Raw genomic sequence first — 24,338 nt, 5'->3', positions numbered from 1 at the left:
ATAAAAACAAATCGCCCCTTTAACATGACGTCCACTGTATGTGTGGAGTAGTCATGGAAACACTAGAACTCTCACATTATTATCCTGTCTGCCTCTGAGCCTAGAGAAGGATTCCTCACTGCTGAACCTCAGGCCCAGCACTGATGGTACTGTTTGCCCTGGTGGTGAACTGAATTGCTAGTGCCACTTTCCACTTTAATCTGAACTGTTTATAAGCCTCAGCCCATGGCACCTCAAGGCTCATACTGTCCCATACAACATGTTGAATGCAAAATAATATGTTGCGCATATACAGTATATATATGTATGTATGCACAGTATATAAAGGTACATAATTATTATGTGTAGAGTACAGGACATGTAGAAAAGCACTCATAGTTCCTACTGCTTAATATATTTTGAGAGGTTCAGTCACGTCATCCTCTCTCCCTGCAGAATTAAAGAGAAGAAAATCAACAACAGCAAGTTCTACTCCTGAGAGAATGCCAAGCCTCCTGTTGCTCTCTCCGGAACACACACACACACACTCACAAAACATTGCATGATATAACAGGGTACATGTATTGGTGCATTTGAGCTGTTTTGAGGAAGAAACAAGTCAACGTTGGAGCCAAATGCAGGAATACTGAAATACAGCTGAAATTATCTCCAGTCACAAAATGTTCTTTGACATTTTCTTTCCAAGAACCCGCCATCTGGTATGTACCTGCCACCTAACTTGTGTTACACACAACTGTTCACTACTCAGGTCATTTAATTTACTACTCTGCAGATCTGACTGCACTTATCAGACGTTCTCTTGATGAGCTCAACACATCAGTCAGCCAACAGTTACATTTCAGTCAGGTTCAGTTGAGAGCACTCAGAGCAGGGCATCATGGATGATTTTCAGCGCAGGGAAGGCCAAGGAGCTAGATTGGAGTACCATGGATTTAATGAGCCCGTTACATTGCACCTGGATGACTAGAGTCCTGCTCATGTACAGTGCTTTCGGAAAGTTTTCAGACCCTTTCAAGTTTTCCACATTTTGTTATGTTTCAGACTCCTCTTGAAATTAATTATTTTTTCTTATCAATCTATACACAATACTTGACTTACCCCACAATGCGGTAGCAAAAACAGGTATTTGGAGTGTTTTGTTAATTTATTGAAAATAAAAGACCTTCACTTAGTACTTGGTACAAAAAATGCGAAAAAAAATACATGAAAGGGTTGCACTGTACTGTACATGACTGTAAATTCAGCTGTACAGTATATGAAGGTTAAGCTTAGAGGAATTATTTCAGACTGTTAGAGAATATAGAAGTTCATGTGTTGCTGACGTACAGGAGCTAGATAATGTACAGTACATAGGAATCCTCATTTCCAGCCTGTTGAAAAGACGTTTTCTCTATAAAATATGCAAGGATGGGAGTCACAAACAACAGGGAGACTTGTGATGGAATATCATTTGTGTTTATTAAGATGTAATGTGTCTTATTTGTATGCGGAATAGTAATAATTATCATCCTAATAATAATAATATCACTTTGTCTGACAGATATTGTATGACTTGGTGTGAATAAAGATGAATGGCTTTAGTTGCACTCTGTTTAACTCTGATAGCCGTGTGTGAAAATAAACTTGCCCTCACTCTTCACTGTTTTTTTGTTTTTGTTTGTCTCCCCACAGTTGGCATTTTGGGCTCAGTGATGATTTTTTTTTGTTAAAAAATGAATGCTTTTGGACCTACAATGTTTTTTCTAAAGGACAGTTCAGGGGCGTATTCCAAGAATGTGGTTTAGTGACTAACCTGAGTAAGTTAAGTGGTAAGCCTCCTAATAGAAGAATCATATGGGTTCATTCTCCTAGCATAAAAAGGTCACAGGGCTCATCTTTTAGGAGGATTACTACTTACTCGGAATAAACCTACCCAGGTTTGTCATTAAACTTACTTGGAACACCCCCCTGAACAAGTGCTCCTTTGTCTGCTGTACATGTGGATACTTTGAGGTGTATTTATTTAATTTGTTGACAATAGAAGTCCACAATGTAAAGTGCATATTAATATTGAGAATGCCTTTTCATGGCTTCAAAATCGCATCATTCCAGATGTCTACAAGTATTTTTATTTGACAATAACAAGTTCCTACACTTCTAATTATTAGCTGGACCATCTGAAAGTGAGGAAATCAAACACAGCTGTCCTGTCTGCTCTTTCTTTCTACACCTCAACCCTAACAGAGGAATCAAGCATAAGAAGCTCACAGTGCCTCTAAAAGGTTAAAAAGGGTGTAGTTACCTTGTTGTTGCTACATTAATAACAGCATAAAGTAAAGACCACAGAACTCACACTTGAAACATATTCACATATTGTTTTATTATTTCACATCATATGTTTATTTTTTCTCTTTTTTTCCTGTTGAAAGTTCTTGTATTTTTCATTACGACAGCCACAGGATCAGCAGCAGCAGTAACCCAGCTGTAAAAGCATTTTAAACACAGACAGGAGGAAATAAAGGGGTCAAGGATTCTATCTGCAAAAAGCAAAAAACAAAAAAAACCTCCAGGAATTATGGGTGATGTAGTTCATTTATGTACATGACTGCGCCAACATGGGAAGTGGAGGGACCTCAAGAGGCAGACCCCCTCCCTGCCCCGTTTTAAGACTCAAGCGCAGTCACACTTTCAACAATATAAGTCTCTCCAAAAAAGCATAAAACAAAAAACATATCTGAGCAGGTTATCAAGTTATAATATGAACAGTGTGGGTGAAAAATAAAGGTCAGGAGTCTGGGGAGAAGTGGAGGAGGAGACACTAAAGCAAAAAAAAAAAAAAAGCTCCACAGGATGGAGATATGATGTGTGTGTGTATATGTGTGTGTATACGAGAAAAATGCTCACCCCAACCCACACTCCTGCCATATCCTTGAGTAGCTCCCGAACACGTGGCCCTTGGTGTCGCGCAGCAGCAGCACGGTGGGGCCGCAATATAAATATAAACAATATAAATCTCTCCAAAAAAGCATAAAACAAAACAAAAATATCATATAATAGGTCAGGAGTCTGGGTAGAAGTGACCTTTAGTGGAGGAAACACTAAAGCAAAAAACTAAAAGCTTCACAGGATGGAGATATGATGTGTGTGTGTATACGAGAGAGATGTCCTCTTTTAAGAACGTAATTCATCTACAGTAATAAATCCTCACCCCAACCCACACTCCTGCCATATCCTTGAGTAGCGAGGAGCAGATTAACCCTTTTGAAATGTTCACATGTTTTTTTTTCTCATGTAGAATACAGGATGTCAGGGTTCAAGAGTCTCCTCTGGGTCACTGGTCCTAGGGACCCCCCCAGCACCCACATGCCCACTGGCACAAATGGTCCACTTATGGGAGCACCGCCTCACAAACGCATGTTCGTCTAAGCCTCTCCATACATGATACATTTCAAGTTAAAACACCCCCAGAAGTGTCCACACACACACACACACACACACACACACACAGTGTGCTTGACAGGGAAACAGGAAGGTACCAGCTCCTGCCAGCCAATCAAAGCAGAGTGACTTCACAGAGGCTGCCAATGAGGGAGGAGGCCGGACAGTGAGTTCTAGGCCCTCCCCCCAGCAGTCTGAATGGGAGTGGTTACCACAGATTGGAACGCCGGTTTGTTAGCACTCGCATCACTCCACCCATTTGTGACTCTACAGTAACAGTGTCTGTGTCGTGACACCTCCGCCGTCAGTCCTTGGGCTTCCTCTTGGGGCGAGGAGAAACAGTACGAGAGTGACACCCACCCCCTTCGCTGAGCACGTCAATGTCCTGTTCAAACCGACGCGCCAGCAAAAAAAAAAAAGATTTATACGCCACAATATACTGGGCCTAGCAATGCGAGCAGGTATGTCAGCTACAGTAGCAGAGTTATCACTCTCAGTCCTTCTGCCCTTGACGCCATCCCTCAGCTAGGAAAGCGACAATGGGCCTCATTCTCGAACATTTTCTGAAGTTTCTTCTGAAATGTTTCTTACGGGCTTCGGAAAAACAACGTAAGGAAAAGACATCCGCCAAATTCATAAACGCTTGAAAATGTGTTCCTATGCAGCCGAAGTGTTCTGAGCTGTGCTCCACTGGAAGAGTTTTCCTAAATTGAAAGCGCGTTCTCGTGCTCCTGAATTTGCATACATACACGCCCCGACAGCTGCTTATAAGGGCACGCAACCGTAGTGACGTGTGCAGTCGGAATCGACCGAATCTACACGAAAGCAACTCGTAAACCAGTAATTGCATTTAGTCATTTAGCAGACGCTTTTGTCCAAAGCGACGTACAAGGGAGAGAACAGTCAAGCTACGGGCAGTAGAGACCTAGTGTAACAATAAATAGCCTACTACTTTACATACAAATAAATAATAATAAAAACGAAGTGCAGGAATGTAACTGCTGTAAGTGCAAGTTAAGCACTAGTCGAAGTGCCAGTTAGGAAGGGAGGTGCTCTCTGAAGAGTTGGGTCTTCAAAAGCTTCTTAAATGTAGAGAAGGACGCCCCTGCTCTGGTAGTGCTAGGCAGATCGTACCACCAATGTGGAACTACAAATGAAAATAGGCTGGATTGCCGTACTTGCACAGACGGCAGTGCCAATCGACGCTCACGAGACAAGCGCAGCATTCTGGTGTAGTCCTTTTATTTATTTTATGACATCAAGATGCCTCGTAGAATCATGACTATACATGTGAAACGTAATTGTTAATGATACAAATATTCTCGTATTTATTATTATTATAATTATTTTAATCCGAGGATGTCTGTAGAGTTGATGTGAACGCAATCACCAACGATTTCTCACAAATTCATTAACACTTCTCACTTCTAACACGGAGAGTTTTCTTGAATGCGATTCCTCAAAAAACCACAAGATGGCCCATGTGGCCATCTTGTGGTTTTTTAAGGAATCGCATTTGAGAAATCTTTGCCGATTTACAACTGCTATTTCGAGTTTGGAAAGTCTTCTGAAGTTCAGAACAAATCCCAGATGAGAAAACTTTCATGAATGCCAAATGTTTTCCTAAATCCAATTCAGAAGAAATTCCTTCTTAAATTCTTCTTAACTGCGTTCGAGAATGAGGCCCAATGTGTACAGTGGGGAAAATAAGTATTTGACCCCCTGCCGATTTTGCAAGTTTGGCCAGTTGCAAAAAAATGTGTGATCTATTGTAATGGTAGGTCTATTTTAACAGTGAGAGACAGAATATCAACAAAAACACTCAGAAAACTGCATTTTATAACAGTTTTGAATTGATTTGCATTTGATCGCGGAAAATACGTATTTAAACCCTTTACTGGAGTAGCAGGTAATAGGTTGAGTATAAAGTATGAGCGGCATGACTTTTCTCAACTGTTTCTGGCTAATTTGATCCTGAGGAACAAAACTAGGATGCTGTCGTTTACTGTCACCCTAGCCAACATTGAGATTTTGCCACGCGTGCTCGTCCGTATCTCAGCTTCTGAAAGTCGTAGACACTTGAATTTGGTCTCAAAATGACTGGAATACGCATGTTTATATATGCACCATGAAGTGACATTCATTCAAGATATTCCGGTCATTTTGAGACCAAATTCAGCCAGAAACCATTGAGAACAAAAGTCATGCCGCTCATACTTCATACTTCATACTCAACCTATGGGCTGCTACTGGAGTACTTAGCAAAACATGACTTAGTACTTGGTGGAATAACCCTTGTTGGCAAGCACAGACGTCAGACGTTTCTTGTAGTTGGTCACCAGCTTTACACACATCTCAGGAGGGATTTTGGTCCACTCCTCTCTGCAGATCCTCTCCAAATCCTTAAGGTTGCATTTTCATTGTCCTGGCTGAGGGAAGGAGGTTCTCGCCCCAAGATTCCACGGTACATGGCTCCATCCATAGTCCCCTCGATGCGGTTGAGTTGTCCTGTACCCTTGGCAGAGAAACAGCCCCAAAGCATAATGTTTCCACCTCCATGCTTCACGGTGGGGATGGTGTTCTTGGGGTCATATTCAGCATTCTTCCCACTCCAAACGTGGCGAGTCGAGTTGATGCCAAAGAGCTTGATTTTGGTCTCATCTGACCACATCACGTTCTCCCAATCCTCTTTAGAATCATTCAAGTGTCCATTGGCAAACTTCAGACGGCCCTGTACATGTGCTTCTTTGAGCAGGGGGACCTTGCGAGTGCTGCAGTACTTCAAACCATTACGGTGTAGTGTGTTGCCAATGGTTTTCTTGGTGACTGTGGTCCCAGCTGCCTTGAGATCATTCACAAGCTCCCCCTGTGTAGTTCTGGGGTTATTCTGCACCTTTCGGATGATCACCGATACCGCATGAGGGGATATCTTGCATGGAACCCCAGACCTAGAGCGATTGACAGTTATTTGGTGTTGCTTCCATTTGCAAATAATCGCACCAACAGTTGTCTGCTTCTCACCAAGCTGCTTGCCGATGGTTTTGTAGCCCATTCCAGCCTTGTGCAGGTCTACAATCTTATCTCAGACGTCCTTGGACAACTCTTTGGTCTTGCCCATTGTGGTGAGGTTGAAGGTGTGAAGTATGATTTTTTGGACAGGTTTCTTTCAAACACGTCACCAGTTGAGATCAGGTGTACCTTGTTAGGCCTCATGAGGACTAATCTGTGTGCTTTGTGGGCAGGAGCAGAGATCCCATTTCGTTGTAGGGGGGGACAATACATGGTAAAATTTCAGAGAGTAATTCCTGGGGGCGGCACACAAAAATTGCTGTCTGGCCCTATCGCTCTCTCTCTCTCTCTCTCTCTCTCTCTATGCTGTCCTCGTACTGCATTTGCTACCTTGCACGACTAGACAGCTAGATAACACTTTTCTTTGCAGAATAACGATAATGAATTTCAAGTGAATCCACAAGTCTTATTTTGCTTGAGTTTACTGAAGTTATCAGCATGCAATTATTCATACAGGACGTTTGATTTTGTAAAACTGTCTGGAACAGACAGAAATAAAGAAACACATACATTTGCCGTCAAATAATGTGGCATAAAGGTAGCACGATACCACAAGAGCTAGCATAACTTAACTGCTAAATACCGAATTTACAAACAGAAATTCAACGTCATTTTTTTATTCTCTAAACTGCATTAAATGTACTTACACAAAATATCTACTCACAGACAAATAATGTCAAAAGTGCAAACGCAAATGAACGCTCTTCAAGGAGGAATTTAGCTGCAAATGAGCGTCTTCTCCATTCTATTCCATTAAGGCTATATCCACGCTTGAGTTTAGTGCTTATTTATTTATTCAATGCCATTTGCAGTGTTCGTGTAGTGCTTTTATTTATGTTAGGACTTCAGGATGCCTCGTAGAATCATGGCTTTAAATGTGAAACGGAATTGTTTATGACACAAATGTTCTCATATTTATAATTATAATTATTTAAATCCGAGGATGTCGTAGAATTGATGTGAACGCAATCACCAACGATTTCTCACAAATTCAGCCCTTAAGAACATGGGTGCACTCCAATCTGTCCGATTTAGGACTGCTATTTAGCGTTCTTAAATTCTGTTCAAAGTTAAGAACGAATACCAGATAAGAAAACTTTCATGAATGCCAGAATTGTCCCGGGAAGTTTGTAAGAACTGCGTTTGAGAATGAGATCCTTTACATATCGTGTAGCATAGCGGCAGTGACAGGGGAGAGAGGAGGAAAGAGAGGAGTGTGTGTGCCTTGCCCAAAAGCAGCCTCTTTTTAATCAGCACGCTGGTTAAGCCACTAGCTAATGATTGTTAACAAGCTCAAGTTTGAGCTTTTGGACAAAGCAGGAAAAATGTCACTTTTCATGTTACAGAAAAGGCTTTTACTTGTAAAGGATTTACTAGTGAGGCTGCTTTCCTCACAATTTGACCGTGTACTGGGCTGATTGACTGAAACACGGAGCTGCCCCGCTAGTTGGAAACAGCATGTGAACCAAACCACTTTGAGGAATAGGGGGAACATGATTTTTCATCACTTAAAAAACACATTGTTTTACGTTTATAATTAGCACCCAGTGGCGGCTGGTGACATTTGTTTGGGGGGGGGTACATGCAGTACCCTTTTCCCACCACAAGAGTATAGTGTCGACCGTATTGTAAGCGCTGTTCTGCGCGATAAACTTGGATGAAGTATTGTTCGAAATTGTATGCTGTGTGTCCATAAGACATTGAGTTTGTATATTCCATACTGTAATATATTTTAGTACTTTTTTATATGACATTAATTTGATACATAGATATTAATTAGAATACAAAGTTATTAATATAATACGCTAGAGCAGAAGAGAAGATAACTGCTGCAGGCGGACCAAAGTTATGCCCATAGTGAATGTAAAACCAAGTTCCTTATCCAGCTTTAGGTTGACGCGCTTCAAGCACTGTTCGGTAGGTTGATGGGTTTTAGTTGATAGTTCATTTTTTGCAAAAAAAAGATGAACAAGAATTAGGTACCTGAATTGAGATGGTACAACCTGGAGGTGCGAAACAGCAGAGGTTCAACGATTTCTATATTTCCCAATGTAGCGCTTTTTTCCCAAAGCCTCATGTTGCCGTACATGCTATCTTAATAGACTGTTTGAAATCAAAGGTTTTTGAGATACCTTCCCCCGAAAGGACCTGTCTCGTCAGACACCTGTCCAACAAGAGATCAAGGATTAGACAGCTATCTATGAATCCGAACATAGCTGGTGCCTCACCCCAGATTGCGCAATCCCTCACGAACTGGGTTTAGTGCATGCGTAGAACCTATTTAGTCGTGTTGATCTGAGATAAAACCATAGACATATATACATGTCTATGGATAAACCGCATTGAAAATGGTAGAAATAATGTCCCCCCCACCCATAGGATATGCACCCGTTCTGGGACTAATATTGAGCAAGTTCCTTGCTATAAATACCTAGGTATCTGGCTAGATGATAGGCTGTCATTTAAATCACATGTTCTTGACCTAGCTAGAAGGTTAAAATTAAACTGGGTGCTCTTTATAGAATAAGATCTTGTTTTACTTTTGAAAACCGAATGGAAATAGTGCAATCAACAATTTTGTCAGTTCTTGACTATGGTGACATTGTTTACATGTATGCTGCACCCTCTACCTTAAAACTCCTGGACTCTGTTTACCATAGTGCTATTCGCTTTGTTACAGGAGACGCTTTCAGGACCCACCACTGTAACTTATACAAGAATGTTGGTTGGTCCCCTCTAGCAGACAGGAGGGAAAAACACTGTCTTTTATTTGTTTATAAAGCCTTAGTGGGAAAAGTGCCTAATTATCTCATGTCACTTTTAAAATTAAAATCCATCTGTCATAATACACGGTCACAGAGCCTCATCTCCCTTGAAATCCCCCTTACAAAAACTAATATAGGTAAAATAGCTTTTAAGTTCTTTGCTTCCCATAAATGGAACACTGTTCAAGTGGAGTTGAAATTAACCAAGTATTTGTCTGTCAACCAATTTAAGAGCCTTTTAGATGATAAGGATGTGCCTCAATTCTGTTGTTTTAAATGATTCTCTGATTTAATTTGTTTTACTTTGTTATTTTATTTATTTATTGTTTTATACTTAATTTCTGAGTAGTTTAATGTGTTTTTTTAATTTATTTTGTCTGTTTTGTTTTGTTATGGTTTGTTTATTTATTGTTCTTCTGTACTATGTAGCCTCATAGGGCATTGCTGCAAAAGAGCCCTGTGCTCAGTCAATTCTCCCTGAATAAACAATGATGATGATAATGAAAAAGCACGGAGGTGACACAGCACCTCTGCCTCAATGAAGGGAGCGTGCGAGAGCTTACCGGTTGGTTTATGCTGATTATATTGCTAAGCTAAAACATTTCTCAAAACTGGACTTTCAATCAAAATCAAAACGTGAAGTGATCAATAATGGGAGACCAATGCCGGAGCTAAAAGGTATGCTTCAAACGACGGGAAAGAAGATAACTCGATCGACTTCTCACATTCAAAGCCAGTTACAATTTGAAAATGTTTGGAACCTCAAGAATAAATTTGGTTTTGGAAGTACAGCGGCAGCTCCGTTGATTTCTCCGTTGATTATTTCTCTTAGGATCGTTTAATGTCTATGAGGTTTCAATGCGTTTCCTGTCTCCCTCAAAAAAAGGAGTTGCTAGCCTTCAATAATTCGCCCTCAAATTTAAAGTAGCATATCGAGGTAAGCAGAGTGATTGCTATGCTAAGTTAATGTCCCTGACTTTTGAATATTGATATATGTATTTAATTTGTTTACTGACATGATATTATAATGTTATCTAGCGAAATGCATGTTGACATACAGCAATAGCATCAAAAAAACATGATTGGACCTTCATTATATATTTAACGTAGTGGTAAGATAAAGCTGGTAGGTTAGCTATGTCAAGCTAGCGTGCCTTGTTCTGTCCAGTTTTACAATCACATTTGTTTTTCATGTTCCATGTTTCCCTTTTTTACACGTTTACAATTAAATAAAATATTTAAAGATATCACATGGTGTCTTTATTGGTTTGGCTTAATGGTATTAACTTTGCAAATAATCCCTGGTAGATAACTTGTCATCCGCAGAATTGTAAGATATAGTGTGAACAGTATTACAGATGGTAGGCACAATAAGTACACCAACCTTTCCAATTAACAAATGTTGTTACTTATAATTATTACTAGTAGTGACATCTGTAGAAGCATTTATTACCAGTAGCTATTTCTTTATCAAAATGGCACAGCCTAGACATTGAGAGACAACCCATTGCGTAAGTACTTTTACTTTTAATACTTAAAGTACATTTAAAAGTAAGTACTTTTTACTTTTACTTAAGTAGGATTGTTGATGTAGTACTTTTACTTTCACTTTTACTTTTATCTTCCTGGGTACTTGTACTTTTACTTAAGTACTAAACTTCAGTACTTCCTCCACCACTGCTCACCAGCCACGAACCTCACTGCACGTCACTGCTCTCTCCTGCGCCCTCTCTCTGTCCCTCTTTCATCTGCTCGCTTTCCAACTGAGATTCAAGTTAGCTTTAAAAATACAATATATACATGAATTGGTATTGGCATCAAGCTGGAAGCCAGAGCACATGGGAGACGGTGCCAGAGGGGTGAAGCTCCTGGCTGAACAGCTGAGTTTAGAGATCAAAGTGTCAGTTGAGGGTTTCGCACTTGCCGAGAGGGGGAGACAGTTACTAGTGTAGGTTTGATTGGTAGGAGGGGACACATGATTCTTCTGTTCAATTAAGGTCAAAATCATTGGTACGACTTTTATAGATAATAAAATTTCATCCAGTAAAAAGATAATGCTGTTTTATAACTGTTTTGATGTTTGGAAGTGGTATAATCCAGCTTGATCTAGGGAGAAACTAAATGGATTTCTCTCAAACCAGAATCTGTTACCTTTGTCACACATTTATCCCTTGAAAAGTCACCCCTCTGAAGTTCATGTCGCGTCATATGTCTTTAATCTGTGTAAAAAAAAACACCCGTGATTCTAATCCAATACACTGTGCTGTGCTAAATTCAACGATTTGCTCCACACGATTTTTATAGCTGTCCGTTCTGTGTGTGCATAAAAAAAGCCATGTTGTTTGTATACAGTCTTTGTTCTGTAAATGGGAAACAAACATAGTGACTCGGGACCAGCCGATCAACACATTGCTTGAGGAACACAAAAGGAGGGTTGTCATTAGATTGGTTGTTGCAAATCACGCACTGAACCTTTAACCACTGCCCTCTGACCCTCCCCTTGCCTCCCTTCCTCTGAACCCCCCCCCCCCCCCCCCACTTTGTCTCTCAGACCAGCAGGCATGTGATACCCCTTGTCTGGAGGACTGGATCTTCCGCATCTCCTCTGTGGCTGTCTACCTGGACCTGCTGGTGAGTGAGGGGTTGTTGGTGACGCTGCCCTCCAGGCCGCCCCCCACCCTGCTCCCCCTGTGCCGCGAGTTCTCCTGGGGGAAGGCGCCGAGCCTGCTGGACCTGCCCCTGATGCTCTTCCTGGCGCCTCTGCTGCCGGCGGCTTCGCCTCCCACAGCCTGGAGATCAGGCCCCAGTTTCAGGGTGAGGGGCAACAAGTAGAAAAACTTTGAAAAGAAATTAAACAACAGTGACACGCAGATATGATGCGCTTCTCCTCACAGAGATGAGAGGGATTAAGCCTTTAACATAACTGTCAGGTTTTATATAATTAATAATAATAATTGTCAGGTTTTATTGGCACACACTTCCAGTGTGCGTGGACCTTTTAGCAGCAGTGGAAAGCCATAATGGCAGTAGTGGGATATGGTGGCTTATGACTGTCGTAATCACTCATCATGCTGTGAATACTGGATCAAGAGATTGAGCTGGTATTACAGGGGTGGAAGGAATGGGGCTTTTAACAACAATTTGTTATGGCCATTAAATATAATAATAATAATAATAATAATAATAATAATGATGTTGTAATACAGCCTTGGCAGTTTTTTGGTGTAGTGGGGACCTGGGAACTTTAGTAGACACTGTTGTTGCTCTGTTCAGTTTCCAGCCAGTTTAATCCCATCCATTTGGGCTCCAGTCCGAGAGAGGTTTCATGCTCAAAATACCAATAGAAATCATATATACAATAAATACATATAATTCAGTCATCCATCTGATGTTTGGACAACGCATTCAATTTCCTGAACCTCCCCTTGAATAAATTAACTCTGAAATGCTTTGACCGTGTTGGATGTGTCGATCCTGCGGGTGGTGTTTTGTGAGGGGCTATTGTCAGAGTCTGTATGCATGTGTGGGCTGTGTTTGGTTGTAAATAATGTGGTTTGTGGTGCTTTGCCTAAACAGGAGACTCCAGATGCTTCCTCTTCTCCGTGTTCCCTTGCATGCGTGTGTACACCGGCATCGGCTACAACCAGCATTACATATATCTGAACCATGGACAACAGACCATGCCCAACGGACTGGTGAGGGAGTTCTGTGTGTGTGAACCCACACTTGGACACTCACACACACACACACACACACACACACACACACACACACACACACACACACACACACACACACACACACACACACACACACACACACACACACACACACACACACACACACACACACACACACACAGCACACACTTCATTATGATTTATATGGTAGTCACTATGGTACTCACCATTCCTATTCATATACTATGCAAATGTGTTGTTTTGGTAGACATGACATATTCTCTACAGGATTCCTAAACTTCTGGTAGTAGGGAAAGGGGTTCCTCTATTTATACACTGAAATCATCACAAACACCTATCTAAAACCCAGCAGCATGCACTTTGTCTCTCTCTTGTCCTGTTGCAAGGACACACACACCCCATGTTTTTTGTATTCTTTTCTTTTCTTTTTTTATGTCTTTGTTTTAAGTGTCTTTGAGAACTTTGAAAAGTGCTATATAAATTTGATGTATTATTATTATTATTATTACTGTAGAAACTACAGGGTAGGTACACGACAGCATATGTAGAGGATGTGGATCAGATGATCTCATTTTAGCACATTGACCTCTAGGCACATTTTTATCGTTCGTGTACTGTGAAGTTGTTACACAGCACAATATAGTGCAGGTATTTATGACATGGCTCTGTGGAATATTTGTATTTTGATTGGATATCTGAGGCCTTCAGGGATCAACTATTATCTGATAGCTAACCAATGCAGTGAATAATTGACAGCTGCCCTTGGCTACCAGTGTTTGTTACACAGTTAGCTGCGGAATGCTAACAGACTATGTGGAAGCTAATAACTAAGACAAGGCACATTGTTTTGAGTTATTTCAAGTCAAATTATTGAATTGTTTTGGTAGGTGGCTGTGTAATTAATGAGGAACAAAAGACCCTTGAAATTTTCACCACCGTCCTATTTTTGCAAAAAAGGAACACCTGTCTGTATATTAAATTACATCTAATGGGCAATTTTGATGCTTTTTGCATTTGTGTAACTAAAATATTTCACCCGTGACATAAAGCTGTGTGTTCTGTGTGTTGTTTGTGTTCTGGTTCCTTGTGTTCTTGTCTGTCTCAGGGCATGGGAGGGCAGCATGGCTACTTTGGGCTGTGGCTGGACAGTGAGTTTGGTCGCTCGGCCGAAGTGTACCACATATGGTAGTCCCCAGTTCTCAGCCGAGGAGGACTTCAGGCTGGACGCTCTGGAGGTGTGGGCCGTCAGTGAGCCCCCAGAACAGGAACAGGTCAGAACCTGACACACACACACACACACACAAACACATACACACTCTGACAGACACAGACACTCACAGACACAGATATAAACAAACAGAAACATACAAACACACAGACACACAAGCAGATTTGTACGAATGCGAACAAGCAGATAGACATAGACACACACTCATAGACTTGTAGGTACAAAGATACACAAGTAGACTCATTAAGACCCATATACACACACACACACACACACACACACACCTATTTACTAGCACACAACCAAACGAATACATATATATACTGTATATAGTCCGCTTGTTCAGACAAATGTGTATTAACATGAATAACGAATAATTAACTCTGGTAAGTGAATGGCACGCTCCATGTACTGTGCCACTGATATGTTTGACAGGACGAGAACAAGAGGAGTATTTTAGATGCAGACCCAGAAGTCCAGGCCATGATGGAGATGGCCGGGAAGACGTTACACAGCCAGGGCCTGAGAGAGCCAGAGGAGGACGAGCAGTAGTGGTGGAGGGGAAGATGGAGGAAGAAGAGGAGAGTAGATGCACCCATGTGAAGGTGTTGCGATGGGAGAATAAGACACGGACGTCATTCAGAGAGACACGGCGTTAAATAATCCGGATGAATATTACCTCAATTTCACTTTTGTGTGTATTATTCTGTTGTAAATATAAATATGGATTTGAATATATCTTGAACCAGCAGGCCGCTGGGTTTCGTTTGTCTCGAGATGTTGTCCAGGGTAATCTCATTCAAAATGTATTGAAGTGTGTTAATGTGTGGAGATGTTTCCTATGAAGATGTAGGAATTATGTTAAGGACCTTGTTAACAAGGAAACTGATTTTGAAATTAGGATTTGTTTTTGAACATTATTTGGTCTGGTTGTGAGTAGAATTTGGCGTTGGTCAATTTACTGAACGTTATGGCTGAACTGAATAAAGAATAACAATGAGTCTGATACTCTAAATGTACTCTTAATTAACAGGTGTGAACGTGTGGTTACAGAGAGCGAGTCACTCCATATCTTTACTCCCTATCATACTCTAAAGACAAATATTTAATCCAGTTATTTCTACGTAAAATGTCATTCCAACGAACACATTGCAGGTGGTTCACAGGAAGTTATACTTCCTGAACCAGTTCTACATGTCACTAAGCGAAGTCATCACGTTCTCTCTGCAGAAGTTTCTGTTAGGGTCGCTTTCTCTAGAGTTCGACTTCGCTTCTGCCAGCTTCATGGAAATGAAGCGGGAAAGGGACGGTAGATATGCAAACCAGACGTTCAATTTCCATGCAGACAGTGGATTTACATCATGAATGGGAAATGTTTGTCTGGAAAAACGAAAAACAGTTAAAAGTAAAACCTTGTTGATCTTCCACCTGGTTATTTTTCTATATTTTAATGGAATCAAAGCCCACCAAAATGTAGGCTATGTTTATTTAGGTATCAGGACAGTATTGGATGATTTAATTTTACATTAGACAATGGGTGTATGGTAATTCATTTTATACTAGTGCACTTCAATAACCCCACTTAAAGTTTGAGATTACTCTCTTCTGCAAGGTGCTTTCAATTCCACATCCCCAGTTGGAAATGACTAGAGAGCGACTGCGTAAATTGCACGTCAGTAACCTTGCTTTAAGGTTCGGAACAAAATGCCGCTATACAATTGTGTGGATTAACCGATTTTTATAACCTACGTGACAAAATTCCAGTTGATTCCCATGCCTTGAGAGGTAGGTTATTTGTCGCAGTTTCGCCTGGTCCCCGTGCGTCCCGGCGACTTTGCATAGATCGCATCTGTATTTCCGGATCTTTTATTACTGCTATTCTTATAATGCAAGTTCACTTTACTTCCTCCTTCAACGCGAATAGAGGAACTGACCATTTGCTGTTCCGTCAAGCTTGCAGTTGTAAGCGACATTATTTAGAAGTAACGGGCAGAAGATGAATAACTTTGCATGAGATATTGGGTTGGAATTTCATAGAATTGGTCGTCATATTTGGGTGAGTTTCTTCTAATGATTTTGCATTTTTTCACGTGTTCTGTAAATGATGTGAAAGTAAATTTGGAAAAAAAGTCAAAGTGTTGGCACAAAAAGAAATGTAATCTACCGTGCAACATGAGGAGAATGTCACTGTTAGCGAAAACGTCTCAGAATTGAATGGCATTTTACCATTACAAGTTTTACAGATTCACACTGTCACATCACTTTTTCGGGTGACAAACATAGCTTTCACGAAACTGGAGCGCCCGTTTTCTCTTAATATGAGCTGTCATTTCCGGCATACTGTCGGAGTTATTCTTACGTTCTTAATCTTAAGAAAGGTGTAACTCCGACAGTGTGCCGAAAATGACTGCTTAAATAACGCGTTTAAAACATACATTTGGTTTGGCTGTTGTGTTCCTTATTTTGTTTAGCTCTATGCTTGATTTGTTCTAACGCGATAACCAGTTTATGCCTCGTGTACGCGCTAGTAGGCTTACAGTGTTAGGTTGACTTTTCTAGCCCTGAAGGTGTGTCTTGACTTGGAGGAACATTTTGACATGTTTGTTTATGCTCCAAGGGGAAAACCCGGCAAGGTTGAAAGGTGAATTTGTATGGAATTTGTACTTGTTTTAATGAATCCAACTCTTCCTTCTGTGTAAAGACATCGTTGTCTCACGAGTTACCTGCCCTATCAACCTGTTTCATGGTGACAGATTTTCTGGAAGTAGGCCCTACTTCTGCTGTCCTAATATCACATTCTTAACTCCAATTCGGTCTCAGCCTGCCCTGGAAGTATTTTAACAGGTTCAGCGAGTAGGCCTACTGTTCATATAATACTTTAACAAGTGGTTTCTTTGTGGTCCAAGCTTAATTCATTTGCATTTCAGTCAATGACTAACCGGTTGGAAAACTCGAATGTGCCCCAGTGTAACTTTCAGATGCACACATTGCTGTTGTATCAGAAAAAGGAATTTAAAATGGAGAGAGATTGTGATAATAAAAAAGTATTTGGTGAAAAACGTTCAAAGTGAGAGTACACATAGTTTTGTATGTGTTTCTGACCCTGCATGCACTGTCCTCCACACACAGTCTGTATATTGGGCCCACACGGTATTTCAGAACCTCAGCTGAGACTCTGTCTCTCATGTCATCTTTCTTTCTTTCTCTTCTTCTTTCTTCCTTTCTTTCTGTCTATGTATATGCCTGTCTATGTCTCTGTCACACCAAATACACACACACACTAGATCATCAACTGAGACTGTTTTCCATGCACTGACCGCAGTCTTTTATTTCTTTGTTTCTTTCTTTCTGTGTCTCCCATGCTCTCTCACTCAAGCACACACACACCAGATCATCAACTGAGACTGTCTTCCATGCACTGACCGCAGTCTTTCTTTCTTTGTTTCTTTCTTTCTGTGTCTCCCATGCTCTCTCACTCAAGCACACACACACACACACACAAACACACACACACACACACACAAACACACACAAACACACACGCTGCATCAGTGGACACTCTCTCTACTTCTCCCATACTGTCTCTCCCTCTGCTGCAGTCACCTCTTTGTTTTTACCACAGGTGCAGCGATGGCAGGCCTGGGGCAGCAGCAGGGCGAGCTGACGGAGTACAAGAAGAGCCAGGTCAAGCGCGACCTGGAGATGGGCATTGTCATGACCGTCTTCCGTCAGAAGATGGAGCGGCTCACTGTGCAGGTCATCATGGAGACCAAACAGGTGGCGTGGACCCGCACGGCGGACAAAATCGATGGAGTCTGTGAGTGTTGCCGCCCCACGCCATGACACTTCACCTGTACCCCTGTTCCCAAAATTGTAGATGTGATCTGTGCTGTGAACTGAAGTCTTTCTTTAACTACAGCTCCTAATCCTGGCCCCAGATCATTGGTAGTTTTCACCTTTCTTAAACCCAGAAAATATTGATTTCCCAGAACATCACTTTTTAGCTGTAAGCAAACCAAAGAAAACCCCATAACCCCTGACCACAACAAATTAATTAAGAATGCTAGGACACTGCTGAATTATGTCTTGTATTTGCATATTTGCCTTTTTGTTACTGCTGAAGGAAATAGCACTTTTGCCCTAGTGAAGCTGAGGCAGCATTGCACTGTGTGTAGACTCAGTGGAGGACGAGAGCAGTCCTGCAGAGGTGCTGATGTGGAATTTCACTTTAGGCACCATAGACGTTAACCAGTGTGTTGCTGAGAAAATTCTGAGTAATTTTGAGAATGGGTGAGATAATACAAAATCCACATGTGCATGTCACAGAGAAACCGAGTCTGATCATTAGCGGGTCTTTCACTCTTTTTTCCCCCTGTAACACTTACACCGTCTTTTACGTTTGTCTTTATACATGGTTGTGACTTTACATTAATATGCTTGGCATTTTGATGTGTGTGTAGTATTTCATAGTGTTACGACCCGGCTCGTCAGCCACAACATAAAATGGAGACAGATGACGGAGTTTGCAAAAATAGGGTTTATTTTTTATAAATAAATTAGAAATTTTGGGGATAAACATATAAGCGCACAAAAACCCATACTGAACATTCACATCTAGGCACCCATAAATGCTGATCTAGATGCATGAACTGGGCATTTCCACACACAGCTGCAACAATCAAAAAACCACATGGTAGCTCACCAAAAGTATATAGCCTACCTGCACTGAACACAAAACCATCAGAAGCAAATGGTTTCCTAAGACCTCCAAGCTCATACTACACTATAAAGGGCTTACCACAAGCCAGACAAACACCAGCTACTGAAAGTTCACAATGCAGCACAGGTCACAGAAATACATTAACTCTACACAAACCGTACAAAACTCTTTTGTCACTCTCTGTCACTAGTTTTAGCTTATTGAGCAACTCTCAATCTATACCTACGAAAAAACCGAAACTATACCTACCTAGTCTTCGGTGGTGTACTTGGCTCGAGGCGACTTTGAACGCTAAGCTCGAGAGTAGACAGCAGACCACAGATAGTCCACCGCCTAACTCAGAAGCATACCCCCACCCGGGATAACCACCCAACACAATAAACAAAAACAACAAATCAAAATAACAAACAAGTGCTTTGATGGAAGGGCAGCACAGCCACGCAGCTGAAGCACTTTAACTCCACAAAAAAAAGTCCAAAAGATCGTGGACGAGGACCCATTTATGTTACGCCCCGGCTCGTGAGCCACAACACGACCACAGAGTTTGCAAAAATAGGGGTTTATTTCAACAATTAAATCAATTAACTTGAAATCTAGGGGATAAATATATTAACGCAAAGCACAAAAAACCTAACCCTAACCAGTCTCAAAAGCATGGTGAGAATGCAAGGCCCCTTCTGAAGGCAACAATGCAGGGCCCCTTCTCAGGTGTGGACAATCTGTTGCTCTGCCACTGCAAGGCCAGTGGGGGTGCAGAGGGGCGTAATAGTAGTAACTAGTAAAACAGCTTTATTCAGAGATCAGTATATAATGCATGGTAGTGTACAGTATAATGACTGTTGACTATAACCGTTGTACTCTATTCCATTGTGAGAAGTGTGTTATAATACCAGGAGACCTTTTATGTAATGCAAGAATAATGGTGTCTAACCTGCCTGTGCTACAGTGGATCTGTCAGAGATTCGAGAGGTTCGACGTGGCAGAAACTCCAAGGATTTTGAGCGCTTTAAGGACTCCAAGTGCAAGCATGACGACAACACCTGCTTTACAATCTTCTATGGGTCTCAGTTTGTGCTGAATACCCTGAGTCTAGGAGGTAAATATGTGTCAGTTTGTGCTGAATACGCTGAGTCTAGGAGGTAAATATGTTTCAGTTTGTGTGTGTGTGTGTGTGTGTGTGTGTGTGTGTGTGTGTGTGTGTTTCTCCCTGGTTGTCTGTGTATCTGTATACATAACGTTTGTGTTTTTTTGTTCAGCTGACACTATGGCAGAAGCAGATAAGTGGCTGATAGGTTTGGAACTGCTGAGGGAGGAGGCACTGGTGGCTCCCACACCAGACATTATAGAAAGGTACATGCATCTGTAATTGCGCGCACACACATACACACACACACACACACACACACACACACATACAAACATACACAGCCATGCACATCACCACACACACACACAAACACACACACACACACACACACACACTCACACACACACACACACACACACACATACAAACATACACAGCCATGCACATCACCACACACACACACACAAACACACACACACACACACACACAAACACACACACACACACACACACACACACACAAACACACACACACACACACACAAACACACACACACACACACACACACGCACACACACACAAGCATTTACATTCATTCAGGCCTGGAAACTCCATTCCAATTGTTTTTTTCCCCATCTGTAGCTGGTTGAGGAAACAGATGTACTCAGTTGATCAGACGAAGAGGAACAGGTATTTTTCTAGAGTTCTCATTTAAAAGTAACCATCCATCAACATATATGACCGCGCACATATAGCATATATGATATTATATTACATTATATCACAATGCCAATGCATCATTGTTTTTTGGCAGAGTCACACTGAAGGAGCTCAAATCTCTTCTGCCGCAAGTCAACATGAAGGTCCCCGGCTCGCGATTCCTGAAGGAACGATTTGCGGTATTGATACCAATCCTCTGGTGTTGCCTCCTCCTTTCTCCTCTCATCACATGTCTTCACCTGTCTGTTCTCCAGTTGGGTTTACTAGCTATAGTGTCACATATAGTTTTTTAATAGCATTTTTGTAACATTTGCATTCATTTTTGAAGCAGACACACTTTTTTATTCAACATTTTTCAACAGATCTCCAATATTGAAATTCAAACATTGTGAAATGAAATGCTTGAAAATCAACCTAATTTGTGTTTTGTTTTAGGAGGTCGCAGCAAAGAAAGATGTTTTGGACTTTGAGCAGTTTCATAAATTCTACAATTATTTAATGTTTGAAAATCAGAAGAGTGTAAGTACAAATACAAAACCGATATAGTTTTTTACAATTTGATGACGTGTTTCATTTATAATGTGTGTGTGTGTATGTGTGTGTATGTGTGCGTGCATTTGTGTCTGTACGTTCACGGCAGCTTGACATTTCTTGGCTGGACTAACTTGTCCGTGTTCATATTATGCTTTTCCAGATTCTGGATGAGTTTAAAAAGGAGTCCTGTGCATTCATTATGGGGTGAGATTTCCCCTGTTATTCATTATTACTTTGGAAAAATGCAGAATGTATTTTGAAGCTGTGCAGTTTATGTTGTAATGTTGTTATGTTTCAGTGGTTGTAACTGAGATGGAAGCAAATTAAGATGTAGAATATCTTTTTTTGATTGAGATGTAGTAGTAGTTGTGTGTCTGAGATATAGTACATGTGTGTTTTGAGATGTAGTTTTATACATATGTTGCGTTTGAGATTTAGTACATGTTGTTTGGTTGGGATGTAGTATGTGTTGTGTGTTTATAGGAACACGGATAGACCAGACTCCTCTGCCGTTCTGCTCTATGATTTCCAGCGCTTCCTTCAGCTCCAGCAGAAGGTGAGATCTTGCTGGGTCCTCATACCTCAGGCACTAAGAATACTGTATCTACCAGGGAGTAAACATGTTAGTAATGAATTTAAATGTATGAATTTAATGTGTGTCTCAGGGATACTGTGTGTTCCACATTGTATTTACATCTAGCAGACACTTTGCATGCACAATGCATATCTGTCTGCCCCCCTCCCCTCTCTCCCTCTCTCTTTCATACACACACATACTTGTTATCTGTCTCTTTCACTCACAGGAGACCTGGGCGTATAACTTAAATCTCTTACACTCACAGGAGACCTGGGCATATAACTTCAATCTCTTTCACTCACAGGAGAACTGGGTGTATAACTTAAATCTCTTTCGCTCACAGGAGACCTGGGCGTATAACTTAAATCAGGTGAGGGAGCTGATGACCACTTTCATAGATGACACCATGAGGAAGACCAATGACCCAGAGTTTACTGTTGGAGAGGTACGCACCACCCCAAGGTCGATGATGTCACGATAGCGCTTTCATTTTACTGATTGCAGTCTGTGTACGCTTACACGGTTTCATTCTGTCCTTTCTCTCCTCTTAATTTCTCGTTCTCCCCCTTTCTTTCTTTCTTTGTTTCTTTCCCCCTTCATTAGTTCCTCAATTTCCTCTTCTCCAAAGAGAACTCCATCTGGGATGAGAAATTTTCGGAAGTGAACACCCTGGATATGAACAACCCTTTATCTCACTACTGGATCAACTCCTCCCACAACACGTTAGTCTCCTCCCCCTGATCAGCCCTCACCACACATGCAAATACAGAGGAGCTATGCAAGAGAACTGCCCTTTTGATGATATCCCCTGTTGTGGCGTGTGTGTGTATGTGTGTGTGTTTATGTTTGTTTGTGTGTGTGTGTGTGTGTGTGTGTGTGTGTGTGTATATGTGTGTCTCTTTGTGTTAATAATGTGTGTTTGTGTGTGTGTGTTTGTGTATATATGTCTGTGTGTGTTAATAATGTGTGTGTGTTTGTGTATGTGTGTATATGTGTGTGTGTGTGTGTGTATATATGTCTTTGTGTGTGTTTGTGTATATATGTCCGTGTGTGTTAATAATGTATATCTGTGTGAGTGTGTGTGTGTATATATATATGTCTGTGTGTGTGTATGTGTGTTTGTGTGTGTATGTGGTGTGTTTGTGTATGTGTGTGTGTGTGTGTGTGTGTGTGTGTGTGTGTGTATATATGTCTATGTGTGTGTTTGTTTGTGTGTGTGTGTGTGTTTGTGTATATATGTCCGTGTGTGTTAATAATGTGTCTCTGTGTGTGTGTGTGTGTGTGTGTGTGTGTGTGTGTGATTGCAGGTACCTGACTGGTGATCAGATACGTAGCGAGTCGTCCACAGAAGCCTATGTGCGCTGCCTTAGACTGGGCTGCCGCTGCATTGAGTGTCAGTGCCCACCCAGTCCCTCTTACTTAACCTCACAGTAACAGCTGTTTTAATTGTTGTTAAAATGCTGATTTACAATTTTTTTTTAAGTCAAATTTTTTAAACATAGTTGGCATTTTATATGTTCTCTGTATGGTTATCTGCATGTGTTCTAGTAAGGTTCTAATGATTCCCATATAGATCTGTTAAGTGACGGTAATAGTTCCTTGTGGCCTTGTAGTGTTTTTATGTGATGGAAAAAATGTGTTTGTCACAGTGGACTGCTGGGATAGTCCAGACTACCCCATCATATACCATGGCTGGACGAGAACAACCAAGATCAAGTTCGAGGACGTGGTCAAGGCCATCAATGAGCATGCCTTTGTGACCTCAGAGTGAGTCAGAGCTGCCGTAGATTCCAAGAATTACCCTGTGTGCATGTGTGTGTGTCAGGGGGAGGGTGGGGTGGGGGTGTAATATGTGTGTGTATATATGTCATACATAATGTGTGTGAGTGATGTGTGTATATATGTATGATGTGTGTGTGTGTTTGTGTGTCTCTTAGGATTGTAATATATATGGAGACTCTGTTACATTTTCTGTTGCCCTTTTGATGAGTGTCATTTGGGTGTGTTAGGATGTTGCATGAGTGTCAAGTGAGTGACGTCGGTAGGACAGTGTTTACATTTACATTTACATTTAGTCATTTAGCAGACGCTTTTGTCCAAAGCGACGTACAAGGGAGAGAACAGTCAAGCTAAGAGCAATAAAAAGCATGGTGTAACAATAAATACTACTTTACATGAGAATTAGAAAAACAACGACCTAGAAAAAAAGGAAAAAGAAGTGCAGGAATGTAACTGCTGAAGTGCAAGTTAAGCGCTAGTCAGGTGCCAGTTAGGAGGGGAGGTGCTCTCTGAAGAGTTGGGTCTTCAAAAGCTTCTTGAAGGTAGAGAGGGACGCCCCTGCTCTGGTAGTACTAGGCAGTTCGTTCCACCAACGTGGAACTACAAATGAAAATAGTCTGGATTGCCGTGCTTGCACAGACGGCAGTGCCAAACGACGCTCATTAGACGAGCGCAGCGTCCTGGGTGTAACATTTGCCCTTACAAGAGCATTTAGGTAGATGGGAGCAGAACCAGCAAGC

The 24,338-nt window shown here is 41.3% G+C and overlaps 2 protein-coding genes and 1 pseudogene across 6 annotated transcripts in view; all 3 read left to right on the top strand.

The window, feature by feature from the left end:
* The window catches only part of LOC105900725 (1-phosphatidylinositol 4,5-bisphosphate phosphodiesterase gamma-2-like), a 31,102-nt gene extending 29,465 nt beyond the window's left edge, over positions 1–1,637 (top strand). For both annotated transcript variants that reach the window (XM_042707360.1, XM_042707359.1), the window contains one exon: positions 436–1,637. In XM_042707360.1, the coding sequence (XP_042563294.1) occupies positions 436–441 (6 nt within the window). In that variant the 3' untranslated portion in view covers positions 442–1,637. The remainder of the gene's footprint in view (positions 1–435) is intronic.
* A 1,926-nt stretch (positions 1,638–3,563) lies between these two features.
* Positions 3,564–14,765, top strand: LOC105904656 (annotated as a pseudogene).
* Positions 14,766–15,782: 1,017 nt separating this feature from the next.
* Positions 15,783–24,338, top strand: part of plcg2 (phospholipase C, gamma 2) — a 24,417-nt gene continuing 15,861 nt past the window's right edge. For 2 of the 4 annotated variants that reach the window (XM_031565119.2, XM_031565122.2), the window contains exons 1-13: positions 16,073–16,236; positions 17,803–17,997; positions 19,847–19,996; positions 20,157–20,250; positions 20,631–20,678; positions 20,803–20,887; positions 21,144–21,227; positions 21,403–21,446; positions 21,726–21,798; positions 22,163–22,264; positions 22,423–22,541; positions 23,127–23,212; positions 23,469–23,586. In XM_031565119.2, the coding sequence (XP_031420979.1) occupies positions 17,811–17,997; positions 19,847–19,996; positions 20,157–20,250; positions 20,631–20,678; positions 20,803–20,887; positions 21,144–21,227; positions 21,403–21,446; positions 21,726–21,798; positions 22,163–22,264; positions 22,423–22,541; positions 23,127–23,212; positions 23,469–23,586 (1,190 nt within the window). In that variant the 5' untranslated portion in view covers positions 16,073–16,236; positions 17,803–17,810. Of the gene's footprint in view, positions 15,966–16,072; positions 16,237–17,802; positions 17,998–19,846; positions 19,997–20,156; positions 20,251–20,630; positions 20,679–20,802; positions 20,888–21,143; positions 21,228–21,402; positions 21,447–21,725; positions 21,799–22,162; positions 22,265–22,422; positions 22,542–23,126; positions 23,213–23,468; positions 23,587–24,338 lie in introns of those variants that run through there. The other 2 variants (XM_031565120.2, XM_031565121.2) reach the window with 2 other exon arrangements.

The sequence above is a fragment of the Clupea harengus genome, chromosome 3 (assembly GCF_900700415.2).
Source record: "Clupea harengus chromosome 3, Ch_v2.0.2, whole genome shotgun sequence".
NCBI classification, from domain to species: domain Eukaryota; kingdom Metazoa; phylum Chordata; class Actinopteri; order Clupeiformes; family Clupeidae; genus Clupea; species Clupea harengus.
This window is presented reverse-complemented; position numbering and strand designations above follow the sequence as displayed.